General features: G+C 40.0%; 1 protein-coding gene across 3 annotated transcripts in view; it reads left to right on the forward strand.

Moving 5' to 3' along the window:
* Positions 1 to 25,290, forward strand: part of thsd7ba (thrombospondin, type I, domain containing 7Ba) — a 976,604-nt gene that overhangs the window by 935,805 nt on the left and 15,509 nt on the right. The window contains exons 24-26 of one of the 3 annotated variants that reach the window (XM_073025771.1): positions 2,928 to 3,023; positions 6,128 to 6,210; positions 19,505 to 19,697. In XM_073025771.1, coding sequence (XP_072881872.1) covers positions 2,928 to 3,023; positions 6,128 to 6,210; positions 19,505 to 19,697 — 372 coding nt within the window. Of the gene's footprint in view, positions 1 to 2,927; positions 3,024 to 6,127; positions 6,211 to 8,002; positions 8,257 to 19,504; positions 19,698 to 25,290 lie in introns of those variants that run through there. The other 2 variants (XM_073025776.1, XM_073025781.1) reach the window with 2 other exon arrangements.

Raw genomic sequence — 25,290 nt, forward strand, 5'->3', positions numbered from 1 at the left:
TCACTCCAGGATGAAGGAGATGTCTTCCTTTTTTAAACAAAGGGGCTTCCCTTCTTCCACCATCAACTCTGCTCTCAAACACATCTCTCCCATTTCCCACACATCTGACCTCACGCCATCCACCCGCCACCCCACTCGGGATAGGGTTCCCCTTGTCCTCACCTACCACCCCACCAGCCTCCAGGTCCAACGTATAATTCTCCGTAACTTCCGCCACCTCCAACAGGATCCCACTACCAAGCACATCTTTCCCTAGCCCCCTCTTTCTGCTTTCCACAGGGATCACTCCCTATGCGACTCCCTTGTCCACTCGTCCCCCCCATCCCTTCCCACCGATCTCCCTCCTGACACTTACCCTTGTAAGTGGAACAAGTGCTACACCTGCCCTTACACTTTCTCCCTCACCACCATTCAGGGCCCCAAACAGTCCTTCCAGGTGAGGCGACACTTCACCTGTGAGTTGGCTGGTGTCGTATACTGTGTCTGGTGCTCCCGGTGTGGCCTTTTATATATTAGTGAGACCCGACGCAGACTGGGAGACCGTTTCGCTGAACACCTATGCTCGGTCCGCCAGAGAAAGCAGGATCTCCCAGTGGCCACACAATTTAATTCCACATCCCATTCCCATTCTGATATGTCTATCCATGGCCTCCTCTACTGTAAAAATGAATCCAAACTCAGGTTGGAGGAACAACACCTTATATACCGGCTGGGTAGCCTCCAACCTGATGGCATGAACATTGACTTCTCTAACTTCCGTTAATGCCCCTCCTCCCCTTCTTACCCCATCCCTGACATATTTAGTTGTTTGTTTTTTTCTCTCTCTCTGCCCATCACTCTGCCTGTTCTCCATCTCCCTCTGGTGCTTCCCCCCCCCCCCCTTTCTTTCTCCCGAGGCCTCCCATCCCATGATCCTTTCCCTTCTCCAGCTCTGTATCATTTTCTACAATCACCTTTCCAGCTCCTAGCTTCATCCCAACCCCTCTGGTCTTCTCCTATCATTTCGCATTTCCCCCTCCCCCCACTACTTTCAAATCTCTTACTATCTTTCCTTTCAGTTAGTCCTGACGAAGGATCTTGGCCCGAAACATCGACAGTGCTTCTCCTTATAGATGCTGCCTGGCCTGCTGTGTTCCACCAGCATTTTATGTGTGTTGTGAGAAGAATTTTGAGGTCATTTTTCATCAGCCAGCACAGTTTATTCAATATTTAACATATTATAAGTGCTTGAATGAACATTTACATTGACGTGCAGTCTGGATTCAATACATAAGCCATATGTGGTACATTATTGTTATAAAGAGATAAGACTAAAGACTGGACTCTTGCTGGCAATGAGCATTTCTACTCTGCAAAATAACCTCAGTGGGCACCTCTCAATATCTCTTCAGAGACCGATGCCTGTGAAAGATACACGTTAATTGAAAGTTACTTTAATCTAGTTCAATTTGAAAGACTTATCCTTCACCTCTGTAGAAGTAAATTGAAGCTTATCAGCTCATCTTGACCTACACTGAAAATAATTAAAGCTACTAATAAAGGTGATTGCTGAGGAAACCAAGGTCAATGATAACATCCCTATTTTTGTCAACTGTAATTCTTTCCTCATTTATTCAGAAATATTTCAAAATTCAGTGTGTCATGTGCTATATAATTTGCATTTTTAAATTAATGTTCTAGATGAATATCATTAGTTTTTTTTGAGATTGAAGTGAATGAAGACCAAAAATGTGGGAAATTGTCAGAGGAATTTGGTGAATAAGCTCTGCTGATTGTAATATGTGAGAAATATGGACAGCTCTGTGTAACAGAGAGCAGGAATGATCATGCTTGATGTTTGGCTTCCTTTAAGTAAAAGAATGAAGATATGATAGTGGGTGAACATCACAGAGCTTCTTTGGTATCTTTTGGGGGTCCCAGCTGGAATTAATTGGATTGATTGGAATCCATCACAGGTTGGATGGTTCATCAAGTGCAAAAGGTGGATTGATGGATCATCTAACCTTATTCTTGTACCATAATTTATGTTTTTTCATCCCTTAATCTGACATGCTGTCACATCCATTTTAAATTTTCTCATCACTCTAACTAAAAACCTTACAAAAGTTTATTACTGTGGTCTCAGTCTCAACACATGGATGGGCAAAATTCCATCTTTTATGTAAGATGTGATGTCAAATGAAAGAAGATTTGAATTTTTTTTTCAGGTTCAGTGATACAAAGTATTGGTTTTGTATATTCTTCAGCTCAAGGGATTTATATCTTAAGACTAAAGGCAGGACATTTATTTGTAATAGATGGTGACATGTTTGCTCCTGATTTATACTCGTCCTCTGTTACATGCATCGAGACTAAAACCGCATCATACTGCAGATCAGGTGACATACTCAAAGTAAAGTAAATTTATTATCAACGTGTGTATTTGTCACCATATACTACCCTGAGATTCATTTTCCTGAGGACGTTCGCTGTATAACAAAGAGTTACAATATCCTGTGATGGACTATGTTGTATCTATCTCTTTTTTGTAAGCTTTTCTGTCTCGGTGTTTCCACACCAGGCTGTGATGCAATCAGTCAGGATGCTCTCCACTGTGCATCTAAAGTATGTCAAAGTTTTGGATAACATACCAAATCTGTGCAAACTTCTAAGGATATAGAGGTGCTGCTGTATCTTCTTTATAATGGCACTTACATGCTAGGCCCTGGACAGATCCTCTGATATGATAACAGCAAGGAATTTAAAGTTAGACACCCTCTTCACCTCTGATCCCCTGACTCATGGATTCCTGTTTTCTTCCTCCCATAGTCAATAATCAGCTTTATGGCCTCTTTTTAAAGATGAAACTATAAAATTAGGACAATGTGACCTGAATGTAATTTGAATACACTTCCTAAAAAACAGCAATTGGTATCCTTTCTTTCCAGGAGGAACTTGTCATGAATATGAGTGGCGATCAGGTCCCTGGAATGGCAATGAGCGCAGTGTGTGGTGTGTCCGATCAGATGGAGTAAACGTGACAGGTAAAGGACATATCTAACTCTTCATTCTACAGACTTCTGCACTTAATGTTACCTTTGAAGTAATTGTAGACCTTCTTCAAAATCTGCTTACTGTATTCCTCAAAATAAATTGTCACATAGGATTCTTCTGGAGTGAGTTGTAACTTAAATACAGAATGATTTCTTTCCAGTTTTGGCATTCAGGTTGATACTTGCCTTGAAATGTCTGAACCGCAGAGATATGTAGACTCATGGTTGGTATTCAGTTAAGAAACCTCTGTAAGATATGCTTTACTCAGAAAGGAGATGTGAGTCACCACAGAATCCTACCCATGATTGGTTGCTTCTTTTTTTGTAACATAAATCTGCATTGACACTTTCTGAATACCTCTTTACCCCCTCCTGCCTGTCTTCCAATAATAGCATTGCTACCCTCTGCTCTGGAACATCTTGACTGTCACACAGGAGGCAAATTCCTCTAACAAGAAGATACCGCCATTTCTCTTTGTCTCGTAATCATCATTTCAGTGACCTAGATTGCTGTTATTCGGCTCATCCTGTACAGTAATGCCATCTCTGTCATCTCCTTTCTACAAAAGAAAAGGTGTGGTGTACTTAACAATTGGCCAATGGATTTCAACAAGCAATCTGCTGGATGAACCCAGTGGGTTAAACACCATCTGTGGAAGGAAAGGAGTTGTCAAAGTTGTGGGTCGAAAGCCTGCACGAGGTACCTAAAGTGCTGACATTTCCTTTCTGCCGACGGATGCTGGTCAACCTGCTAGGTTCCCGCAGTAGATTGTTTGTTTGTCCATGTGTCAGCTTCTGCAGTCTCTTGTATCTCCTTAACTATATAATGGCCCATAATTCCTCATCCTTTGCTCACACTGTGCCGGGTGTGCCCCACAGTTCTAATCTTCTCCTTCTCCTTATTGTGATGTTATCATAAGTGTGAATTCACTTTGCAGTAGGTTCTTATATTCACTTTCACTTAGAACAAGTAGCACTAAAAAGCTAAAAAATATTCTCTTTTTCATTATAGCCAAAAATGACACCTTCTTTTTGCTTAAACACATGCCTAGAACTCATGTACTTTCTGTTTGGCAGTGAGATACAGCACAGTGATTTTGTGCTTTGTTAACCTTTAATTAGTTCAGTTTCTTATAATCATATCTAATTTGAAATCTTAGCTTTTTACCAATGCCGTAGGGACCAGCTTCAACTGTTCCTCAGTTGGGAAATTTATTTGTAAAAGCCCAAGAAGTTTTCAGTTGGTGTCTTTCACTTTCCGTTTCATATCCTTCTCTATTAGAGATGTACCGTAAATCTACATTTATCCTCAGTGCACTTGTTCTCATCCTTACCAAATCTCCCATCATACATGTCCTCACAAAGCTCCATTTTCTCCTCAGGACCTCCTCATTAGTTTAAGGTTCAAATGCGAGTGTTTGCATGACTTGCTGCAGAATCTCACCTTGAAGCAATAACCATTCCTTTTTTTCCACACAAGCTGTCTGAACCAATGAGTCCCTCCAGCAGCTTTTTTTTCCGCCTGTTTCCAGAAGGCTCAATGCTTTTGAGCTGTAGACTCTGTTTCTTCAGCACTAGCTTACGACTTGTTTCTGCGCACTCTCACCATTGAGCGCTCTTCCAATTACTGTGCTTCACGCTCTGAAATGCCCTTCCTCTGCATCACTCCATTTACTCAAATAAATAAAGATCTTTCTGGCCATCTTTACTTTCCTCCACTGCATTCAATTCCTACACTGTTCTCCATAATTCACACATCAAGCTATTTATTTCAGGATTAAAGAAGCAGAAATTTTTATTTGAGCCAATCTGTTGGTGACCCAATAGGTTAGCTGCCCCAAACCAGCTTAACACTAACTAAATCCTAGAACAGAAACAAAGATGTTCTAATAATTCCTATAGGCATGTTCATCCAGCTTGTTTGGTACCTTATTTCACTTGACTTTCATTTTGCCTTCTTCCTTCCAGCATTATAATCATTGACAGTACTGTGCAAAAGTCTAAAGCACATATATACAGCTGGGGTGCCTAAGACTTTGGCACTGTACTTTAGTAACTTTATGTATTGCACTGTATTGCTGCCAACAAAAAAAATCATAAGATATGTGAGTGATGATAAAACTGATTCTGATATGGACTGAGAGTAGGAAGGGGCAGGGAGAGGGAGACCATGGTTGCGAAAAGGGTAAGGGAGAGGGGAGGGAGCGAGAAGCAATAGAAAGACCTTATGTAATGATCAATTAACAAATTGTTTGGAATCAAATGAACTCACCTGGTCTCTCAGGGCTGGGTGTGTCTGCACTTGCACCACCCCCCCTCCCCCCACACCAGGACTCCTTCTCTGCCAGTAGTCCCATACCTCTCCTGCAGCACTCCACCCTCACCATTCCAAATATCCTTCGCTCCTGCCAGACTTACAAACTTGCTCTCCACTCCATGTTGACAAATACAGCACTGTGCAAAAGTTTTGGGCACCCTAGCTATATATATATGTGTGTGCCTAAGACTTTTACACAGTACAGTATATCACAGCGCTTGGCTCCAAAATTTGTTAAAGTATACCATAACTGCTTGAGCATTGTGGCTTCAAATGAACAAGTTGGAGAGTACAAGAGAGTGCAATAGTTTTACTAGATAAATTCATGATGATCATGGGGAAATAAAGGTAATGCATAAACACGCTAATTATTCAGCACTTATTTCCTGTGGAATTCAGGTGAAGGGCCAAAAGGCCAATGGTAAAAGGATCCTAAGCTGTTCATTTGTTTGGAAATTAAATATCATCAGGATGCATGGGGATATTAAAAATGCCCTTGGTTCCTTTCCCCAAAACATTTTAAATTGATATAATACGTGGCACGGAACATCAATCAGAATATCTTTATATTAAAAATGTAACATTATTTATTATAGTGCCCACATTCATAATTCAAACTTGTAAAACCTGTAACTTGGCTATTTTCCCATATTATTCAATTTAGCATGATTTTAGTAGTGTTAATAAGCATTGCAATATAAAAGCATACATATTTAATATTTTCCCATCTCTGGTATTATCGAGGCTTATAAATTTATAATGTCTGTGTTAAATTCAGGAGGTTGTTCTCTTCTGAACCAGCCAACTGCCACCAGACACTGCAATCCATCCTGCTCTAAACCACACTCCTTCTGTACACAGGTAAGAATTGGGAGAAAATTCCCTGTGCTCTATAAATATTTACCATGTAATGGGTATTGATTGGAACTGAACAATCTGGTTGACCTGTGCTTTAATGTTCCGATTGTAAAATAAATGCTGAAGCACCAGTTTTAATTACCTTCCATAAAAATGCATTGGATTTCCTTATGAAGTGATTGATCAATGACAAAATGGCAATAAGACTTCTCCCTGACCCACAGGTACAAATGTAATGAAAGTGAGATGCTTTATCAGCAAATGAGCCTGTCAGTGTGGAGTGCAATTCAGTTGCAAAGGGCTTGTATCGAGCCATTTGCAAGGTTTTAACCTGCAATATTGTAGGGTCAACTCCTAGTGTAGAAACTATGGGTATAGTAATAGCTAACCTGCTACACTAGCATCCAAGACCTGGATTGTTTATTGATCGGAAAGCGTGAGTTTGAATCCCAGCAAGACTTGCTTCACTATAGTACTGTGAAATGTTCAATATCCACTTCATTGTCAGCCTTGATTTATCTCTCAGGGCTCTAGAAAAGGACTAACCCTAAGACCTAAGTACAGCAGAAATTAAACCAAAGTTGGCATGTTCATTTGCCAAAAAGGGTTGTGTTTAATGTTCACAGCTTTATTATTTCCTCTTTTTCCCATAAATTGTGTCATCTGTTACGTAAAGCCAGATCACTCTACTATGTTTTCATAATACATAGGATTTGCTGGTCCGGATAAGGAGAAAGTAATTTACAGATAAGCTGCTAAGGTCCTTTTCAGAAATGATGACTGCTTTAACTCTGGTGAAGAGCCCCAAAACTACTCCGATGTATTATGAGCTGTAGTATTGCAGAAGAATTAAAGAAGAAACATATAGATAAGAGATAGCTGAGTAAAGTGAAATTTACCAGTCTGGGATATAAGAAACACAATTATGTAAATAGGCTATAATTATGATTTATTGCATCATTTATGTTATTAAAGAGCTAGTTTATATACATAACATTTTCTGAACATTTTGTTTCAGATCTTTCTTTCAGTTTTACTGAAGAACAGATTTTTGAATAATAAAGGCAATAGGAAAAGGCCAATATAAAACAAGCTTCCTCAAAATGACTAGAGCTGGCCAATGAATAAGAAGTGACATGAAGTCATTAAGATTGTTTACACTATAAACAGACTTCTACTGCCACCTGGTGAAACCATACTGTAACTGTCGATTCCCTCAGTCAGTGGAAACTCACTTTTATTTTCATAATATTTTCAGTTTCAGTAGTTCGCAATTACAAAGCTGAATAAAATCAATTCATGTCAGTTATTATGAAATGTTTGCAACACACACAGAAAGCCAGAGGAACTCAGCAAGCCAGGCAGCGTATATGGAAAAGAATAAACAGTTGAACAGGGACCGTTCAGCAGGACCCCTGAATCTGCAGATTTTCTCATCTTTATGAAATGTTTCTTAGTTGAGGGTGGTACAGTGCAGGGAGCAGCAAAATGGCGCAACATTTAGTGCTGCTTCACACAACTCCGGAGACTTGGATTTGAACCTGTCTTCAAAGCAAGTTTACATTCTGACCACATAGGTGTTCCAAAGGCACATTGCTAAGTTAAATAGAAGTTTTAAAATACCCCGTAATGGCAAGTAAAAATCAGATACTTCTGTGAATAGTTGATAGGCATGTGCAAGAGTGAAATAAGGAAAGGAAAAGGGCAATGAGATTGTTCCTGAGGGATTTGATGTGGGCCTATTGTGCCAATTGGCCACCTTCAGTGTGATTGTTTCTGTCTGGACTCATAACAGCTCAGTACGGCAACTGCTCTGCATGCGATCGAAAGAAACCGTAGAGAGCTGTGAACACAGCTCAACACATCACAAGAACCAGCATCCCTTCTATGGACTCTGTCGATACATCTCGCCGCATCAGTAAAGCAACCAGCTCTTTATTCTGCATTGTTACTGTTTTATCTTATTCCAGCTCAATTCACTGTGTAACAATTTGATCTGTGTAAACAGTTTGCAAGACAAACTTTTCACTGTATCTTAGTACAATTATAAATAAATACCAGTATCAAAATAGTTCACATTGGCCTGGATTTTTCTGGCACTCACCCATACATCTATAAACCTATAGGCACTAGCTCATTATTCCTCTTCCGCACTTTTTAGTCAATTTTGTAATTTATAATAATCTTTACGTCCTGCATTGTACCGCCACCCCAAATCAACAAGTTTCATGACAAACAGTAATTAATGAATTAATGGCTTCGTCTGTCTAAGTAGACAATGGATGTGCCCGGTCCTCCGGGCCGCAGACCTGGGCGATGAATATAGAGATCCTGGGCTGCCCAGACATCAAGATCCCCCTCTCGGTCTCGCGGATGTGGTCCAAAGGAATGCGAAGCAGTACATTTGGCATCAGCTTGGCTGCAGGAGCTGCCAGGAGGTGACGTGATACATCATCCAACCGCCTTAGGGGCTCCACTCCGGATTTGTGTAGGGTTTACTCCTTAGCCTTCTCTTCTCCTGAAGATATCCACAAGGCAGCGGGATCCGTAACCCTGGACAGGGGCCTATACCGGGTACTGTCAGCCGGAGACAGCTGAGCCCGGGACTCATGTCGTCACGCCCTGTCGCTGTGACATATGGATCCGCTACCCACTACCCACAGAAATATGGAAGGCTTCACAAATTTGCGTGTCAGTGACAATAAACCTGATTCTGGTTCTGAATAGTTTTCAGATTTCTGTATGACCACTTGAGCATCAGACCTCAGTTATCAGATCTCCCATTGCTCTGCTGATTATGGTCTGACTCAGGACCCTGCATGGAGTCCATGAGAAAAGACCAAGTTACAGCAATTTAGTGACACTTACACTGGGGGATTCAAACAAATATCCTGCATCATGCTGAGGTTTGCAAACAGGAAGCTTCCTTTTTCACCTCAATTCCAGCTGTTCAGGATTTTGGTAACCGCTATATCATTTTACTTTTTAATTATTTGAATGTTTATTCCTCTCTTCTCCATTTTAAGTATTTTATATTGTTTGTCTTTGGCCTACATGTTACTGGAAATCCCCAGCAGTTCTACATGGAACTAATAGCATTTCTTGGCACATGGACAATTCTTTCTAGGACCTGCCCACAAAGACAGAAGCCTCAAACTTGCTGGCCAAGCTCCACAGCCATCACCTGGCTCTGCTCCATCATTGGCCTTCTAAAGGCGTCAAAGAGATAGATTTGGCTTCACTTGCTGTGAGTGAACTCCACAAATCTCCAGCATGTTAGAACGGGCACAAAATCCACCAGCCCAGTGACATCACCTGGGACCATATTGTTGTGGGGTGGAAAGGAATGGAAAAGTCAATTTAATTGCTTTCGTCAGTTTAATATGTTTTATTTGCTTTTATATTTACATTTTCAATATACTTAAATTAATTATTTCCCTTTAGATTTCATAAGTCTTTCTGAATCTCAGTTTCAATGTTATCTGTCACGGGTTTCCAGAATAGTTGTTATGGATGGGGCTTGTCTGACCAAATCAGACCACTGTACAGAACCTGAGTAGTTTCAGGTAACATTGCAGAACAGACCTTGCAGGTTTGCCTGAGGTAAGTTCAGGCAAGACATAGCTTTGATCATTAAGTACAAAGAGACAGCAGGTGATAACGTCTGCTCTCAAATTCTCAAACAAAATTGAAATTTTTATAGTTTCAGAAGGTATCCCTATTTTCTTGAGTGTCTGAAGGATTCACATACAATCAGAATATTTTTCCAGTTTGTTTTAGTTGAAAAGGAAGCTGGATAAGTAGCTGGAAGGAAAAAGGCTGCCCGTCTGCGGGAAGATGCAAAGGCTGTGGGACAAGTTGGTGTAGTCTCATGTCTGGAGCTACAGTACTATGGACTTGCCAAACTACAGTAAATGGCTCCCACCTAAATTGTGATCTTGTGTCCACTAGGATCAGTTCTGGCTCTGCCAGGAGATGTGGATTAGCAGGCCATCAGTATTATTTTTCTTCATTTTTTATATGATGAACACTGAATATGGGCAATATTATTTTGAAAACTTCATAGATTGATTCTCTCCAGTATTTTTCTGGCAGTATTTCTATCTTTGCAGAATGAACATTTTTAATACTCACTTAACATCCCACTTGCTCACTTCTGACTTTGCCAACCTTCAATAGCTCTCCTCAGTGCTACAAGAAGCTCAAGACCTGATATGGCCTCATGCAGCTGCCATCTAACAGGATTGCATGGGTCAGCATGTTTTTGACCTCTACATTTGGATCTAACACTGAGTCTCAGAGTAAATCTAAGATTAGGGGCTGGCTTTTTCCTTTACTCCAGCAAGATTGCTGTAAATTGCTTTACCATATTTATTTGATTGGTTCATTAACCAGGAAAGGTCAAGTGATGCTGTAATCTCTACTAAATGAATGTTTTTTAATTAATATATTAACGTATGTTTTAGAAATTCTTGGATCTGACAAATAATTAAATAAAAATTCAGCTGTTTCTAAATTTTGAAATTTTGACCTTTTGGTAGTACAAACTGACCATCCTGATTCTCATTTAAGTGGTCACTATAAATTGCCCCTAATATGTAGGTGAATTGTAGAACCAAAGATTTGAGGGGAATTGTACAGGGAATAAAAAATGGGATTAAGGTTGGATTCGTATAAATGGATGGTTGCTGCAGAGTCAGTGGGCCATAGAGCCTATGTTATATATCTCATGATTAAAATTCTATGATTGGGGATCATGTTCTTCAGCTAAACATGTTGATATTGTTGGTGCTTTGCTCTATTTTATGAGGTACGTGCAACAGTGAGACTTCACATTTGATAGATTTTCAGGCTCCTAAGTGTTAGCGCAGCTGTTGGATTTGTGGTAGAGGGGCAGGCCAAGTGAAGAACAGTTGACTCATTATTTCCACCACAAACACTTGCTAATAATTTGGATTATTTGGTAAATTCCAAGGTCACAGCTGTTTGCCAACCGAATAATAATTTGCACAGGATAAAGAGAGACGTGGCATTAAAATTTCCCAAAGCAGGTGGTCTTGCAAAAAAGATAGTAAAGAGGGGATCAGGTAGAGGTCTTGAAGTTTTGTTATAGAAAACTTGTTTCTACTTGCACTGTGCACACTAGACATCAATTTTTAAAAAGCAAGGGATCTCTTTGCAAAGAATGTGCATGATATGTGGATATTACTACTAGCAGTTGAAGTAATGGTTGATATGAACAAGAGTGAATAACAGGATGTGGGAGAATAGTGGGTTAAGACTTGCATGAAATGTAAAGACCTGAACAGATTAAATTGCATGAGTGACCTGTTCCTTTGCTGTAGATTCTGTTTTGTTTCTTAAGAACCTGGAATACCTGGAAGACAAAACATCCTAGGGCTTTCTCCTCTTGAGTAAATAATTCAAAAGTTTTCCAATTTGCTCAAAACTCAGATGCTAGCTGGTGGCGTAGTGGCATCAGTGCTGGTCCCAGGTTCAAATCCAGCTGGCTCCCGTGCATGCTTTCCATCTGTGCTGGGTTGAGCACGGAGCTAGCAACTCTTAAAAACAAATTGCCTGCTACAGAAACATCAACAGCAAAAAGTTGATGGCCTACGCTCTCTCATGAGTTGAAAGGCTCTTCTTCTTTCTCTTCAAAACTCAGATGCCTTAAGCCAAAAATAGATTAGTTTTGCTTCAACTTTTTTTGTAGATATAGTACTTAATGCCCTAGATTGCCATATCGTCAATTATTAAGTCAGAACATATTGGATAGAATAATTGAATTCTATTCATTGCAAAGTTTAAAAAAAACACAAAACATTTAACTTTTCATCAAGAAAAAAGCATTGCGGAACCTGGAAACCCAGAATAAAAGCTGTATTCAAAGTATGTTCAGTGTTCTCCACTTTTACTTCAGACATAACTATTTCTGCTCCGAAAAGCAAAATTTTATTTCCCAGTGTGTAACATTATTAAGGACTTCATTTACAAACATTACATGTTGCACTTTTCTGCATATACATATACAGTGGATTACGATTAATTGGGACACATGGGAAACAGTACATTTTGGCTCAATTGAGAGGCTGCCCCAATTAGCCAAAGTTTCATGGAAATAGTTAAAAGGGTATAAAAAAGACAAGCTACAATTTAACTGAGTAAAGAAAAATATATTTACATGAAATACAGAACAAACTAGAACATTACCAATATTATTACAGTACTAAAACACTGCATATTAATTCCTAGCAACATACACAAAATACTGGAGGAACTCAACAGGCCAGGCAGCACCTATGGAAAAGAAGCATAGTTGATGTTTCAGGCCGAGACCCTTCATCAGGACTGGAGAAATAAAGATGAGTAGTAGATATGAAAAGTGGGGAGAGGGGAGAGAGAAATACAAGGTGATAGGTGAAACCAGGAGGGGGAGGGATTAAGTAAAGAGCTGAGAAGTTGTTTGGTGAAAGAGATACAGAGCTGGAGAAGGGAAAGTATGATATGAGGGAACAGAAGGCCATGAAAGAAAGAAAAGTGGTGGGGAGAGGGGATAGGAGCACCAGAGGGAGGTGATGGGGAGGCAAGGAGATAAGGTGAGAGAGGTTAAAGAGAAAAGGAAATGGGAATGGTTGGGGGGGGGGGGGGGAGTTGCACTACCAGAAGCTTGAGAAATCGATATTCATACCAACAGATTGGAGGCTACCCAGACGGAATATAAGGTGTTGTTCCTCCAATCTGAGTGTGGCCTCATCGCAACAGTAGAGGAGGCCTTGGATTGACATATCGGAATGGAATTAAAATGGATGGCCACTGTGGGTCCCATTTTTTCTGGCGGATGGAGCACAGGTGCTCAGCGAAGCGATCTCCCAATCTACATCGGATCTCACTGATATACAGGAGGCCACACTGGGAGCACCGGACACAGTATGTGATTTCAACAGACTCTCAGGTGAAGTGTCACCTCACCTGGAAGGACTGTTTAGGGCCCTGAATGATAGTGAAGGAGGAGGTGTAGGGGCAGGTGAAGCACTTATTCCGCTTGCAAGGATAAGTGCCAGGAGGGAGAGCAGTGGGGAGGAGCAAATGGACAGGGGAGTTGCACAGGAAGTGATCCCTGCGGAAATCAGAAAGTGGAGGGGAGGAGGGAAAGGTGGTTGGTGATGGGGTCCCGTTGGAGATAGCAGAAGTTCTGGAGAATTATGCTGAACGCGGAGGCATGGCCTCCACTGTAGAGGTATTCATGGCCTCCTCTATTATCATCATACCCTTTCCCTCTCACCTTATCTCCTCATTGCCTCCCTCTGGTGCTTCTCCCACCTTTTCTTTATTCCATGGCCTTCCCTTCCCTCCTATTGGACTTCCCCTTCTCCAGCCCTGTATCTCTTTTACCAATCAACTTCCCAGCTCTTTACTTCATTCCTCTCCCTCCTGGTTTCACCTATTACCCTGTGTATCTCTCTCCCTTCCCCCAGCTTTTAAATTTACTCCTCATCTTTTTTTCCTGCTGAAGGGTCTTGTCCCAAAATGTACTCTTTTCCATAGATGCTGCCTGGCCTGAGTTCTTCCAGCATTTTGTGTGTGTTGCTTGGATTTCCAGCATCTGCAGATTTTCTCTTGTTTGAATTAGTTCCTAACAGTTATTGACAGAGGAATTCATAGTTTATGCTACCGTGTCCTGTTGCTTAATTGTAGATGATCAAAGTCAGCACAAACACCTAGTGCAGATAATGGGTGGCTTTCATGCAATGCCTTTGATGAAGATTTTCATTTTCTTTGTAAAATTTTCTTTGTAAAATTCAAAATGATTGCCAATACCTTCAAATTGCTTGTAGTTCCTAACTTGTTGAAGTAGTGAAAATGTTTCATTTTCTTCATGGCCTTTTCTGGATCTCCAGTTCCGAATATTTGAAACCACAGTGAGCAAAACAGTTCTGAATTGTAAAACTGCTTATATCTCACCAATGATCAGTGACAAAAATCACTGCTTTTTGAATACAAACATACCTAAAAACTGTTCATTCTAAGATGGTGTAGTGTCTAACGACCACACAAATGCATGTAACTGATGCAAATTAGAAACTGTTCAACAACAGTTTCCTGTCCCAATTAAGTGGCGTAATGTCCCAAATAAGTGAAGGGAATCTTTAATAGTTTTCCCAAATAAGCGGCTGCCCCAGTTAACCAGAATCCTCTGTACTGTATATAGTTCAGAATGTGTATGCGTGCATAGAATCATATATATTCATAAAATGACACTTTTTTTAAAAATCCTGTAAAAGTAAGGCAATAAAGATCTTTTATGAAGCAGCAATTGTTCACGATGCATGAAATGTGGCGAGGCAATCTGTGGAAAGTCCTCGGACAACTGCTGCTCCTTTGTCGCTTCTCAACAATGGTTAACTGGACTAGTTTAAACATAAGGTCAAACTTTTGTTTGTTTGTCCCAGGATAAGCTCTGATAAAAAAAACTATTAGAATGTGCATATTAATAGCTACAAAAGTCAGCCATTTTGGTCTTTTTATAAACCCCTTTTATATTCCATTTTAAGTGAGCTTTACATAAACCTTTTCATTTGATGTAAGTGCTGCAGAGGTTATGAAGATTTTCCTGTCTAGTCTCTACATCATTGTAGTGTCCCTGAATCTGATTAAATTAAACTCTCTGATTTATAGTGCAATTAGATCTATAGCAGTTTGACAGCAAACATTTTATTCTGAAAGGTAATTTTATTGTTAATAGTGCTGTGACTTTTCTTTAAAACAAAGGAGTAAAGCTCCTAATTTTTATCTATTCACCTGAGATTTGCACATTGATGTAATTCCTGCTGCTCTCAAAGCAATCACAAGGAAATGAATGGCAGATTATATAAATGTAGTGTCATTCAGGATATTCAAACAGCTGAAGTGTTTTTAAAATTAACTAACTGCTGCAGTGTAGGAGACACAGCAGCTAATTTACACACAGCAAGGTTCATTAGCATTTTTGCAAGATCTCACGAACATCAGCAGTAAATCTCAGATGATCTGTCATGTAAATCATCCCTCTGATCTTCTTTGTAATCCTACAATTGGATATTTTACATTCTCTTGAGAAAATAGACAGGATTTTGGTTTTACAATCTCATCTGAAAGACAGAACCTCTGGCAGTGATACATTTTATCAATATAATGCTGGTGCTTTGGCCCAGAAATTTGTGTTCATGTCTCGGATTGAAGTGTAAATTCAGGCACTCAATATGAGTATTCTCTCAAAAGTCTTCCATCTTTTGGATCATCATATTCACTAAAGGTCATGTCAGGAGTGTGATATCGCCACTTTTCTATTCGAATGTGAATCCATCCATAATGAACAAGTTTAGCAACATTCAAGATTAAATATCCTAGTCAATTAACATCAATAAATCAACATATTATTAACCATTCCTACAACCAAATGCATTGCATTCCATCTACGAAATGCTTAGCAATTGTTAATCAAGGTCCATTAGTATGTTTGCCCATTCCCCTGACCTCCATCCCCTTGATCTACAAAGGTAGCAGGTGCATGAGAACATCGCCACCTGAATGTTCAGTCCTGGAGAAGGATATTGGCCTGGAACGTCAACTGCACTCTTTTCCATAGATGATGCCTGGCCTGCTGAGTTCCTCCAGCATTTTGTGCGTGTCGCAACCTGCATGTTTTCTTCATTCAATAGATCATCAAAACTTGGACATATATTGCTCTTCTTTTCTCTTGCTGAGTCAAAGTCTGGAATTTCCTACTTAAAGAATCTTCCACATATGTAATACAATGGTTCAGGAATAATCAAATGCAGGTCTTGTTGCTGATGCTCAGCTCCTATGAAGAAAACAGAAGGATGAGCACTCAGAGATCAACAATACTGTTGCCTTCGTACTTGCATTCCACATAATATGAACTATTGTTTCTACGTATATATTTCTCATCTAAGTATTCGGTATTAAGATTATTTCATCCTTGCTGGTCCCAGACGATCTGTCCTTTGGCCAGCACTTAAGTACCATCACAAAGAAAGCACAACAGTGCTTCTACTTTTTTAGAAGTTTGCGTAGATCCAGCATGTCATCTAACCCTGGCAAACTTCAACAGATGCACAGTGGAGAGAATGCTGACTGGTTGCATCACAGCACACACACAAAATGCTGGAGGAGCTCAGCAGGCCAGGCAGCATCTGTGGAAAAGAGTACAGTTGACGTTTCAGGCCGAGACCTTTCATCAAGACTGGAAGAAAAGAGGAGGAGTCAGAGTAAGAAAGTGGGGGGAGGGGAGGGGGAAATAAGAGGTCATAGGTGAAACTGGGAGGTGAGGAAGGGGTGAAGTCAAGAGCTGCGAATTTGATTGGTGAAAGACATGCAGGGCTGGACTGACTTCTACCTTGCTGAGGCCCGGTGACAACAGTCAGCCACCTCCTCTTACTTACACCTTGAACAGGACCACACTAAGGAGCATCAGAGCATTGTCTCCCACACTATCTCCTACCTTATTAACTTTGAGGGTCTCCCATCCACTGCCACCAACCTCATAGTTCCCTCACCCCACACCTTCATAAGATTCACAAACCTGCTTGTCCAGGTAGATCCATTGTTTCAGCTTGTTTCTGCCCCACTGAACTTATATCTGCATACCTCGACTCAATTCATCCCCCTTGATTCAGTCCCTTCCTACCTAAGTCCGTGATACTTTGCACACTCTTGATCTTTTCAATGATTTCAGGTTCCCTGGCCCTGATCATCTTATTTTCACCGTGGATGTCCAGTCACTATACATCTCAATCCCTTCCAGGAAGGCCTCAAAGCTTTTCATTTCTTTCTGGATATCAGACCCAACCAGTTCCCCTCCACCACCACTTTCCCCTGTCTACTCTTAATAATTTCTCCTTCAGCTCCTCCCACTTCCTTCAAACAAAAGGTGTAGCCATGGATACTCACATGGGTCCCAGCTATGACTGCCTTTTGTTTTTGGCTACATGGAACAGTCTATGTTCCAAACCTACACTGGTATCACTCTCAAACTTTTCCTGTGCTACATCAATGACTACATTGGTGCTGTTTCCTGCACCCATGCAGAGCTCGTCGATTTCATCAACTTTGCCTCCAACTTCCACCCTGCCCTCAAATTTACCTGGTCCATTTCTGACACCCCCTCCCCTTTCTCGATATCTCTTGTATCCATCTCTGAAGATAGCTTATCTACTTGTGTCTATTGTAAACCCACTGATTCTCACAGCTACTTGGTCTTCACCTCTTCCCACCCTGTTACTTGTAAACATGCCATCCCTTTCTCTTAATCCCTCCACTGCATTCTCTCTCAGGATGAGGCATTTCATTTAAGACCAAAGGAGATTACCTCCTTCTTCAAACAACCACCATCATTGCCCTCAACAACATCTCTTCCATTTCACGCACATCTGCTCTCACCTCATCCTCCCACCACCCTATCAGGGATAGGGTTCCATTTGACCTCACCTACCACCTCACCAGCCTCCACGTCCAGAACATAATTCTCCAGAACCTCCATTATTTCCAATGGGATCCCACCACCAAACACGTTTCCCTCCCTCCACTTTCTGCTTTCTGCAGGGATCACTCCCTACACAACTCCTTTGTCCATTCATCCCTCCCCACTGATCTCCCTCCTGGCACTTATCCTTGCAAGCAGAACAAGTGCTACACCTGCCCCTACACCTCCTCCTTCACTACCAATCAGGGCCCCCAACCAGTCTTTCCAGGTGAGGTGACACTTCTCCTGTGAGTGTGTTGGGCTCATTTACTGAGTTTGGTGCTCCAAGTGTGGTCTCCTGTACATTGGTGGGACCCGACGTAGATTGGAGACTGCTTTGCCGAGCACCTAAACTCCATCTGCCAGAAAATGCAGGATCTCCCAGTGGCCACCCACTTCAATTCTACTTTCCAATCCCATCCTGACATGACAGTCCAGGGCCTCCTCTACTGTCACGATGAGGCTACACTCAGGTTGGAGGAGCAACACCTCCTATTCCGTCTGGGTAGCCTCCAACCTGATGTAATTGACCCTCCCCCCCGACCCTTCACCATTCCCCATACCTGTTTTCCTTTCTTACCTCATCGCCTTACCTGCCCATCACCTCTCCCTGGTACTCCTCCCACTTCCTTTTCTTCTGTGGTTTTCTACCCTCTCCTATCAGATTCCCCCTTCTCTAGCCCTTTATCTCTTTCACTAATCTACTTCCCAGCTCTTTACTGAACCCTCCCCCCCTTTCAGTTTCACCTATCTCCTACTGTTTGTCTTTCTTCCTCCCCTCCCCCACCACACTTTCTTACTTTGACTTCTCATCTTTTTTTCTCCAGTCCTGATGAAGTGTCTCAGCTCTAAACATCAACTGTACTCTTTTCCACAAATGCTGCCTGACCTGCTGAGTTCCTCCAGCATTTTGTGTGTGTTGCTCGGATTTCCAGCATCTGCAGATTCTGGAATTCTAACCCTAACCCTAATCACAGAGTCTGATGCTCTGTGGTTGCATCAGAGCCTGGTGTGAAAATAACAAAGCCCAGAAATAGATAGGTCTACAAAAAGTGACGGACACAGCTAAGTCCATCGCAGGCAGAGCCCTCCCCATCACTGCACACATTTGCAAGGATTGCTGCCCAAAGAAGGCAGCATTCATTATCAAAGACCCCACTCCCATGATCCAGGCCATGGTGAGATGTATGTAGTTGGATAATAAATTCACTTTGAACCTTGAACATCTGTGCAATATTTTTGTTTTATATATATATGTCAACTATATCTCTACAGGAATTTTGCAAATTTCAAGAATGGTTTGTTAGTCGTCAAGTAGCATTCAAGAGTACTTTTTTCCTTCTTCCTTGCGAGTAAAATGAAAAAGGAGTTGCATAAATTGAATTAATCATTTCATTGCCATGCAAAACTTCAATTAATCTCACCTTGGGGAAATAAATTTTTCATTTTATCCTCTGCTCAAAGTAGCTTACTCTAAATTGCCTGAAAATTCTGTTTAGCACAAAATTTCCAATTTGTTTTGCTCTCTTTGATGAATTAAATGACAGCATAACTCAAGTTCTAAACATAATATCTGAATTTTGGAGGAGATGTATGAGGTCTGTTTTGATGCTCAGCAATGTCTGTATTACAGATGAATGAGGTCTGATGGAATGAAACTACTTCTACCTTGTTAATATTTTTTTGCTTTATACAAGAAGGTATGGTTACTCCAAAATGAGCAGAAGCCTATCTTTACTGTTGTTTAATAATTGATGTGTTGTAATCAATCCTCAGGGAGGTGTGTGTGGCTGTGAAAAAGGTTTCGTGGAAGTAATGACTCCTTATGGATTTCTTGATTACTGTGCTAAAATCCCCTTGCCTGAGGAGAAGAAAGCTGATGTTAAAATCAACGTGGGAAAGAACAAACTGAGCAATTCAAAATTTCAGGCTTTTTTTAAAGGATGGTCCATTGATCCTTTTGATCCAGGTAATAATTCTATTAACAAGCTAAGCAAGAGGTTGTGAGATCTGAAATTGACCAGTCAATATTTAAAGATCAATTCGGTGTTTGTTTAAAGGAAAGACGAGAGAATTGAAGTAGGAACAGGATTGCTGGCGTACTCAGAATCTTCCAGTGAAGATTTTTGGAGAACAATCTTGCACAGAATATGCTCAATCATATATTATCCAAATGCTCTTATGACCTTTTCCTGTTTATTTACAGCAAAATGAATAAATAGGCCAAAAATCCTATTAATAGAATTTATTAAACATAAAGTGTTCATGTGACCATCCACCCTTTGTTTCTGATGCCAATGTTTTTAATTTTTGTCTGTGTTCTTTTTCTTTGGTTAATACTTTTCTACGAAAATAGTGTGCACCCTAATTGCCAATGCCTTGACAATGTTATACCGGGAAGGGTGCAGCTATTATAGTCAGCTCAATCTGTTAGCATATACCATTATTGCAGCAGGTCTCCTGTTGGAGCAGTTTAATCCAGGATTCCAAACTTCCATGAAAGAGAGATCTTTAGCACCTAATGGTGATAAATGTTTGTACAATTACATTTATTGTGCAAGTATATGTGGCATTATTGTTACTAAAATGAATGGTTATTCCTGAAGTGACAGCAGCATAAACATTACTCTAGTTATCATTAATATCCATTGGTAAGGATGATCTACACCATCCTCTTTAATCTGGCCTTGGCTTCAAATGATTAATTTAAGCACTTTCTTAAAACTTAATAAAATCACAATAAGATGTTGTGTCTACTAAAGAATACATAAATATGTATGATCCTTTAAAAGTTAAAATATACACGCAGTGGCCACTTTATTTGGTGTAGAGGTGGAACCCGGTGTGGTCTTCTGCTGCTGTAGCCCATCCATTTCAAAGTTCAATGTGTTGTACATTCAAAGATGCTCTTACGCAAACCACTGTTGTAACACATGGTGATTTGAATTACTGTTGCTTTCCTGTCAGCTTGAACCACCCTGGCCATTCTCCTCTGACCTCTCTCATTTACAAGATTTTTTTGCCCACAGAACTGCCACTCACCAGATTTTTTTTTTTTTGTTTTTGTTCTTAGACCATTCTCTGTAAACTCTAAAAAACTATTGTGCGTGAAGCTCCCAGGGGATCAGTAGTCTCTGAGATACTGAAACCACCCCATCTGGCACCAACAATCATTCCACAGTCAAAGTTTGCTAGATCACACTCCTTCCCCATTCTGATTTTTGGTCTGAACAGCAACTCAGCCTCTTGGCCATCTCTGCATTCAGTATTGAGCTGATGCCACATGATTGGCTGATTAGATATTTAAGATATATATGTATGTGTCTACATATACTCAGTGGCCACTGGTGTAGTAGCAAAGGAAGTGACATCATTATTGATAAGTGTTTATGCATATATAAGTGATAAAGGCTTTCATATTACTCCACTTTCCCTTCACTGGGTGCTACAACAATGTCATTTTAACACTGATAAAGCCATACAGAATAACAAAGACCTTTATTATTCTAAAGGATTTTTTTTTTGTTTTCTGTAATAATCGTGTATGTCGCAGTTGTCAATATGATAGAATTCCTGACAGTTTTGGAAGGAGAGGATTGTGGCCATTGGTGACCCGATCAGTCAGTATAAACATCACTGCATCAGGTGATGTGTATGGGCAGTTCATTCAATCTTTTGTGATAGGGAAAGGCTTTTCACTGAAAGGTGATAATTAAATGTGCACACAGACATTTAAATCTAATCCAGAATGTGGGATAGAAGTCTGTTTATAGCTGTAAAGTTGAGAAATTATATTGTCTTGACGTCTCCATTAACACCTTCCGAACTTGTAGTCACTTTCATCCTGAAGGATGATGATGATAATGATGACAACACAGCACATTTTCTCTCCACATCTCAGACTTGTAAATACAGAATATCAAATTCCTTTATTGTTCCTAGATTTAAGTTCCTGCAGTCCCTAACCAAGGAACTGACAATTTCAATCAGAACATCCACACAGAATGTTAGTAAATTTAACTTAATTGATACCCTAAGGCATGAGGTTGTCTGACAAAGCAAAATTGCATTGAAAAAGGACCTCATGCTTAGGCAGCGTATATGATGAATAAATCTTCTTGGGCTTTTAGCCAGGTACACGCCTCAATTTTAACCAACAATTTGATGACAAACTCTGCCATTTTCCCTGATGAAGAATTTATTTGTCTAAATTGTGTTGTTGAAGTGAGATAGAGGTATTTTCCCTTCTCAATATAGACTGAATTGTATTCATTAAAAACTTGAAATAAAGAGTCACTAATATGAAAATGTGGCATTTTCCAGTAAGTATGATATTCTGATATGTCCATTTTGGATGGCTTCTTAACTTCTCCAATCTGGCTTTTTACCTTTTCTCCTCACTCACCTATCATCTCCCCCTGGTGCCCCTCCTCCTTCCATTTCTCCCATGATCCACCCTCCTCTCCTATCAGATTCCTTCTTCTCCTTCCCTTTGCATCTTCTACTGATCACCTCCCAGCTTCTTACTTCATCCTCCTTCCTCCCCCACCCACATGACCTCAGCTATCACCTTCCAGATTGTCCTTCTTCCCTCCCCCCCCCCACCCCCCATTTTCCTATTCTGGCATCTTCTCTCTTCCTTTCCACTGCCAATGAAGGGTCACGGCCAGAAACATAAATTTTAAATTTATTTCCATTGGTGTTCCAGCATTTTGTGGATGTTGCTTTGGATTTCCTGCATCTGCAGGATCTGGTGTGTTTATGACCTAAAATGAGCACATCAGTGGTGTTTAGTGGAAATCAAATGGTAGGACACGACCATGTTGATGAAAGTTGTGCCATTATACCTCATCACTCTACTGTGCACTTCATTCTGTGTTGAACACTTACTTTACCTCTTCATGAAGCTGGAGGATTGATCCAAAGATACAAAAGGGCCATATGGGAAAGGAATCCTGTCAAAATAAAAACATTTATATTCCATTGTTTGCTTAAATAATGACAAAGCTCATTTTTAATCACTATGTATTTGTTCCTTTCATTCTTCTGGTTGGTATTTACAGTACTTAGTTATTTTTATCACATGGAATAAATTGACATCCAGGGTATCAGAACTCTAATATCCATTTGAAACTCACTATTACATATTCACAATTTGAAGTTGACAAGTTATTACTTATTCAATCAACCAAGAATCCAAATGAAGGCACACACAAGTCTATCAGAAGTAGCTCTCCTGGTAATGAAGATGAATTTATGTTGCGTCTTTAGCATTCTTTTCAGAACAACACAAACCACTCGACAGCCAATGTCGAGCTTATGAAATGAAACCATTGTTGTTTTTTAAATGCAGACAACTTGCAGATAGCAAACTCTCCAAACGCAACATGTTATTGACAACAGACACAAAATGCTGGATGAATTCAACAGGTCAGGAGGTGTCTATGGAAATAAATGAATGGTCGATGTTTCGGGCTGAAACCCTTCTTCAGGACTCTCGACTTGCAACATTGACAGCTTATTAATTTCCATTGAAGCCGCCTAACCTGCTGAGTTCGTCCAGCATTTTGTGTACATTGATTTGGATTTCCAGCATCTGAAGAATCTTTCGAGTTTATGATATTGAGAACGGATACAAAATGCTGGAGGAACTCAGGAATCAGGCAGCATCTATGAAGGTAAATAAAAGGTGACTTCGAAACATTTTTTAGCTTAAAATGCTAACCGTTTATTCTCCTCCATAGATGCTACCTGACTATGAATTCCTTCAGCATTTTGTATGTGCTGGGAAGTCATGTAGCCAGCATCTGCAGGATATATGTTTGCAAACATGATATTGGCATTTTAGTTTGATTCAGTAATGTTGAGTGAAGACCAAATATTAACCAAGTCACTGGAAGTAACTTGCTCATCTGCATAGAAGTGCCCTGGCACATTTTGTTTGTAGATGGGTCTCAGTTTAACATTTTATCTGAGAGTTGGTTCCTCCACAACAATATTAAAGCCAGTTGTTCCCAAGTTTAATTCTTAATTACATTAAAAAACTCATTGCTTTGCCTTAAATTATGTTTATTTTCAGTCTATTAGTTTTCTGAGAGATACAATATATTTTCTACATAGAATACAATGCACTAAAAACAGAGTGATATAATAATAATGAACTAATTTGCATCTATAACAATATATACACTGTGCATGCTCGCAATAATAAAGCATTTCCTTATGGCTCCTAAATTGCATGAACCAGAAATGGTATTGAGCAAATTCAGAATGATTCAGCAGCTGGGGTAGCAATCCAGCAAACCAAGAACAAATGCGAAAGCTGCTGTGGAACAAAATTCTATTATTAAGGATGACCATAACAATAAGCAATGACAACTACAAAATGACTGAAATGCTCCAAATTTAATCTGGGATCCTACAGCTGAGGAAATTTCCAACCATTACCTGGTCTTGCTTAGATATAACTCTTCACCTACTCCACATGGTTGAAATAGCCTCTGAAATGAAATACACACAGTTTCAAGTTCAAGATTATTATTCATCATATACTTAAAAGAAACTTCTACAATATTACTTGGGTAGTATGTCCGTGCTGAGAACCATTTAAATGGATTTGAGTGTGATGATGCTGGTGCTATTACCTGTAGGTATTACTGTTCATACTGTAACTCATGCTTCAGCATTTCTACTGTAGACTAGAATTGGAGTCAGTTTCATTTATTTTATTGGTCTATCACAATCAGGTTTAATACCTCTGGCATATGTCGTGAAATGTGTTAACTTAGTTAATTTGTTAACTTAACAATACAATGCCATTCATAATAAATATAGAAAAGTAAATATCGATGCAATGCTCCTCAGACAGGATGAAGAGGTCAATACTCCCCAATGCCATTAGGCTTTACAATTCTACCGCCAGGACTTAAGAACTTTTTAAAAGCTATTATTAATGCTTTTTGAGATAGTGATTTAGATGCATATCATATTTTTTACTGAGTTAAGTATTGTATGTAATTAGTTTTGCTACAACAAGTGTATGGGACATTGGAAAAAAAGTTGAATTTCCCCATGGGGGATGAATAAAGTATCTATCTATCTATCTATCTATCTAATTACAATAAATATATACATATAAAATAGTTAATTTAAAAATACATAAAAACATAGGAAACCTACAGCACAATACAGGCCCTTCTGCCCACAAAGCTGTGCCAAATATGTCCTTACCTTAGAAATTACCTAGGGTTACCCATAGCCCTCTATTTTTCTGAGCTCCACGTACCTGTCCAGGAGTCTCTTAAAAGACCCTATCATATCTGCCTCCACCACCGTCGACGGCAGCCCATTCCACGCACTCACCACCCTCTGTGTAAAAAATGTACCCCTGACATCTCCTCTGTATCTACTTCCAAGCACTTTAAAATTGCGCCCTCACATGCTAGCTATTTCAGCCCTGGGAAAAAGCCTCTGACTATCCACATGATCAATGGCTCTCATAATCTTATATACCTCTATCAGGTCAACTCCATTCTCCATCGCTCCAAGGAAAAAGGCCGAGT

The sequence above is a fragment of the Hemitrygon akajei genome, chromosome 2 (genome assembly GCF_048418815.1).
Source record: "Hemitrygon akajei chromosome 2, sHemAka1.3, whole genome shotgun sequence".
NCBI lineage: Eukaryota > Metazoa > Chordata > Chondrichthyes > Myliobatiformes > Dasyatidae > Hemitrygon > Hemitrygon akajei.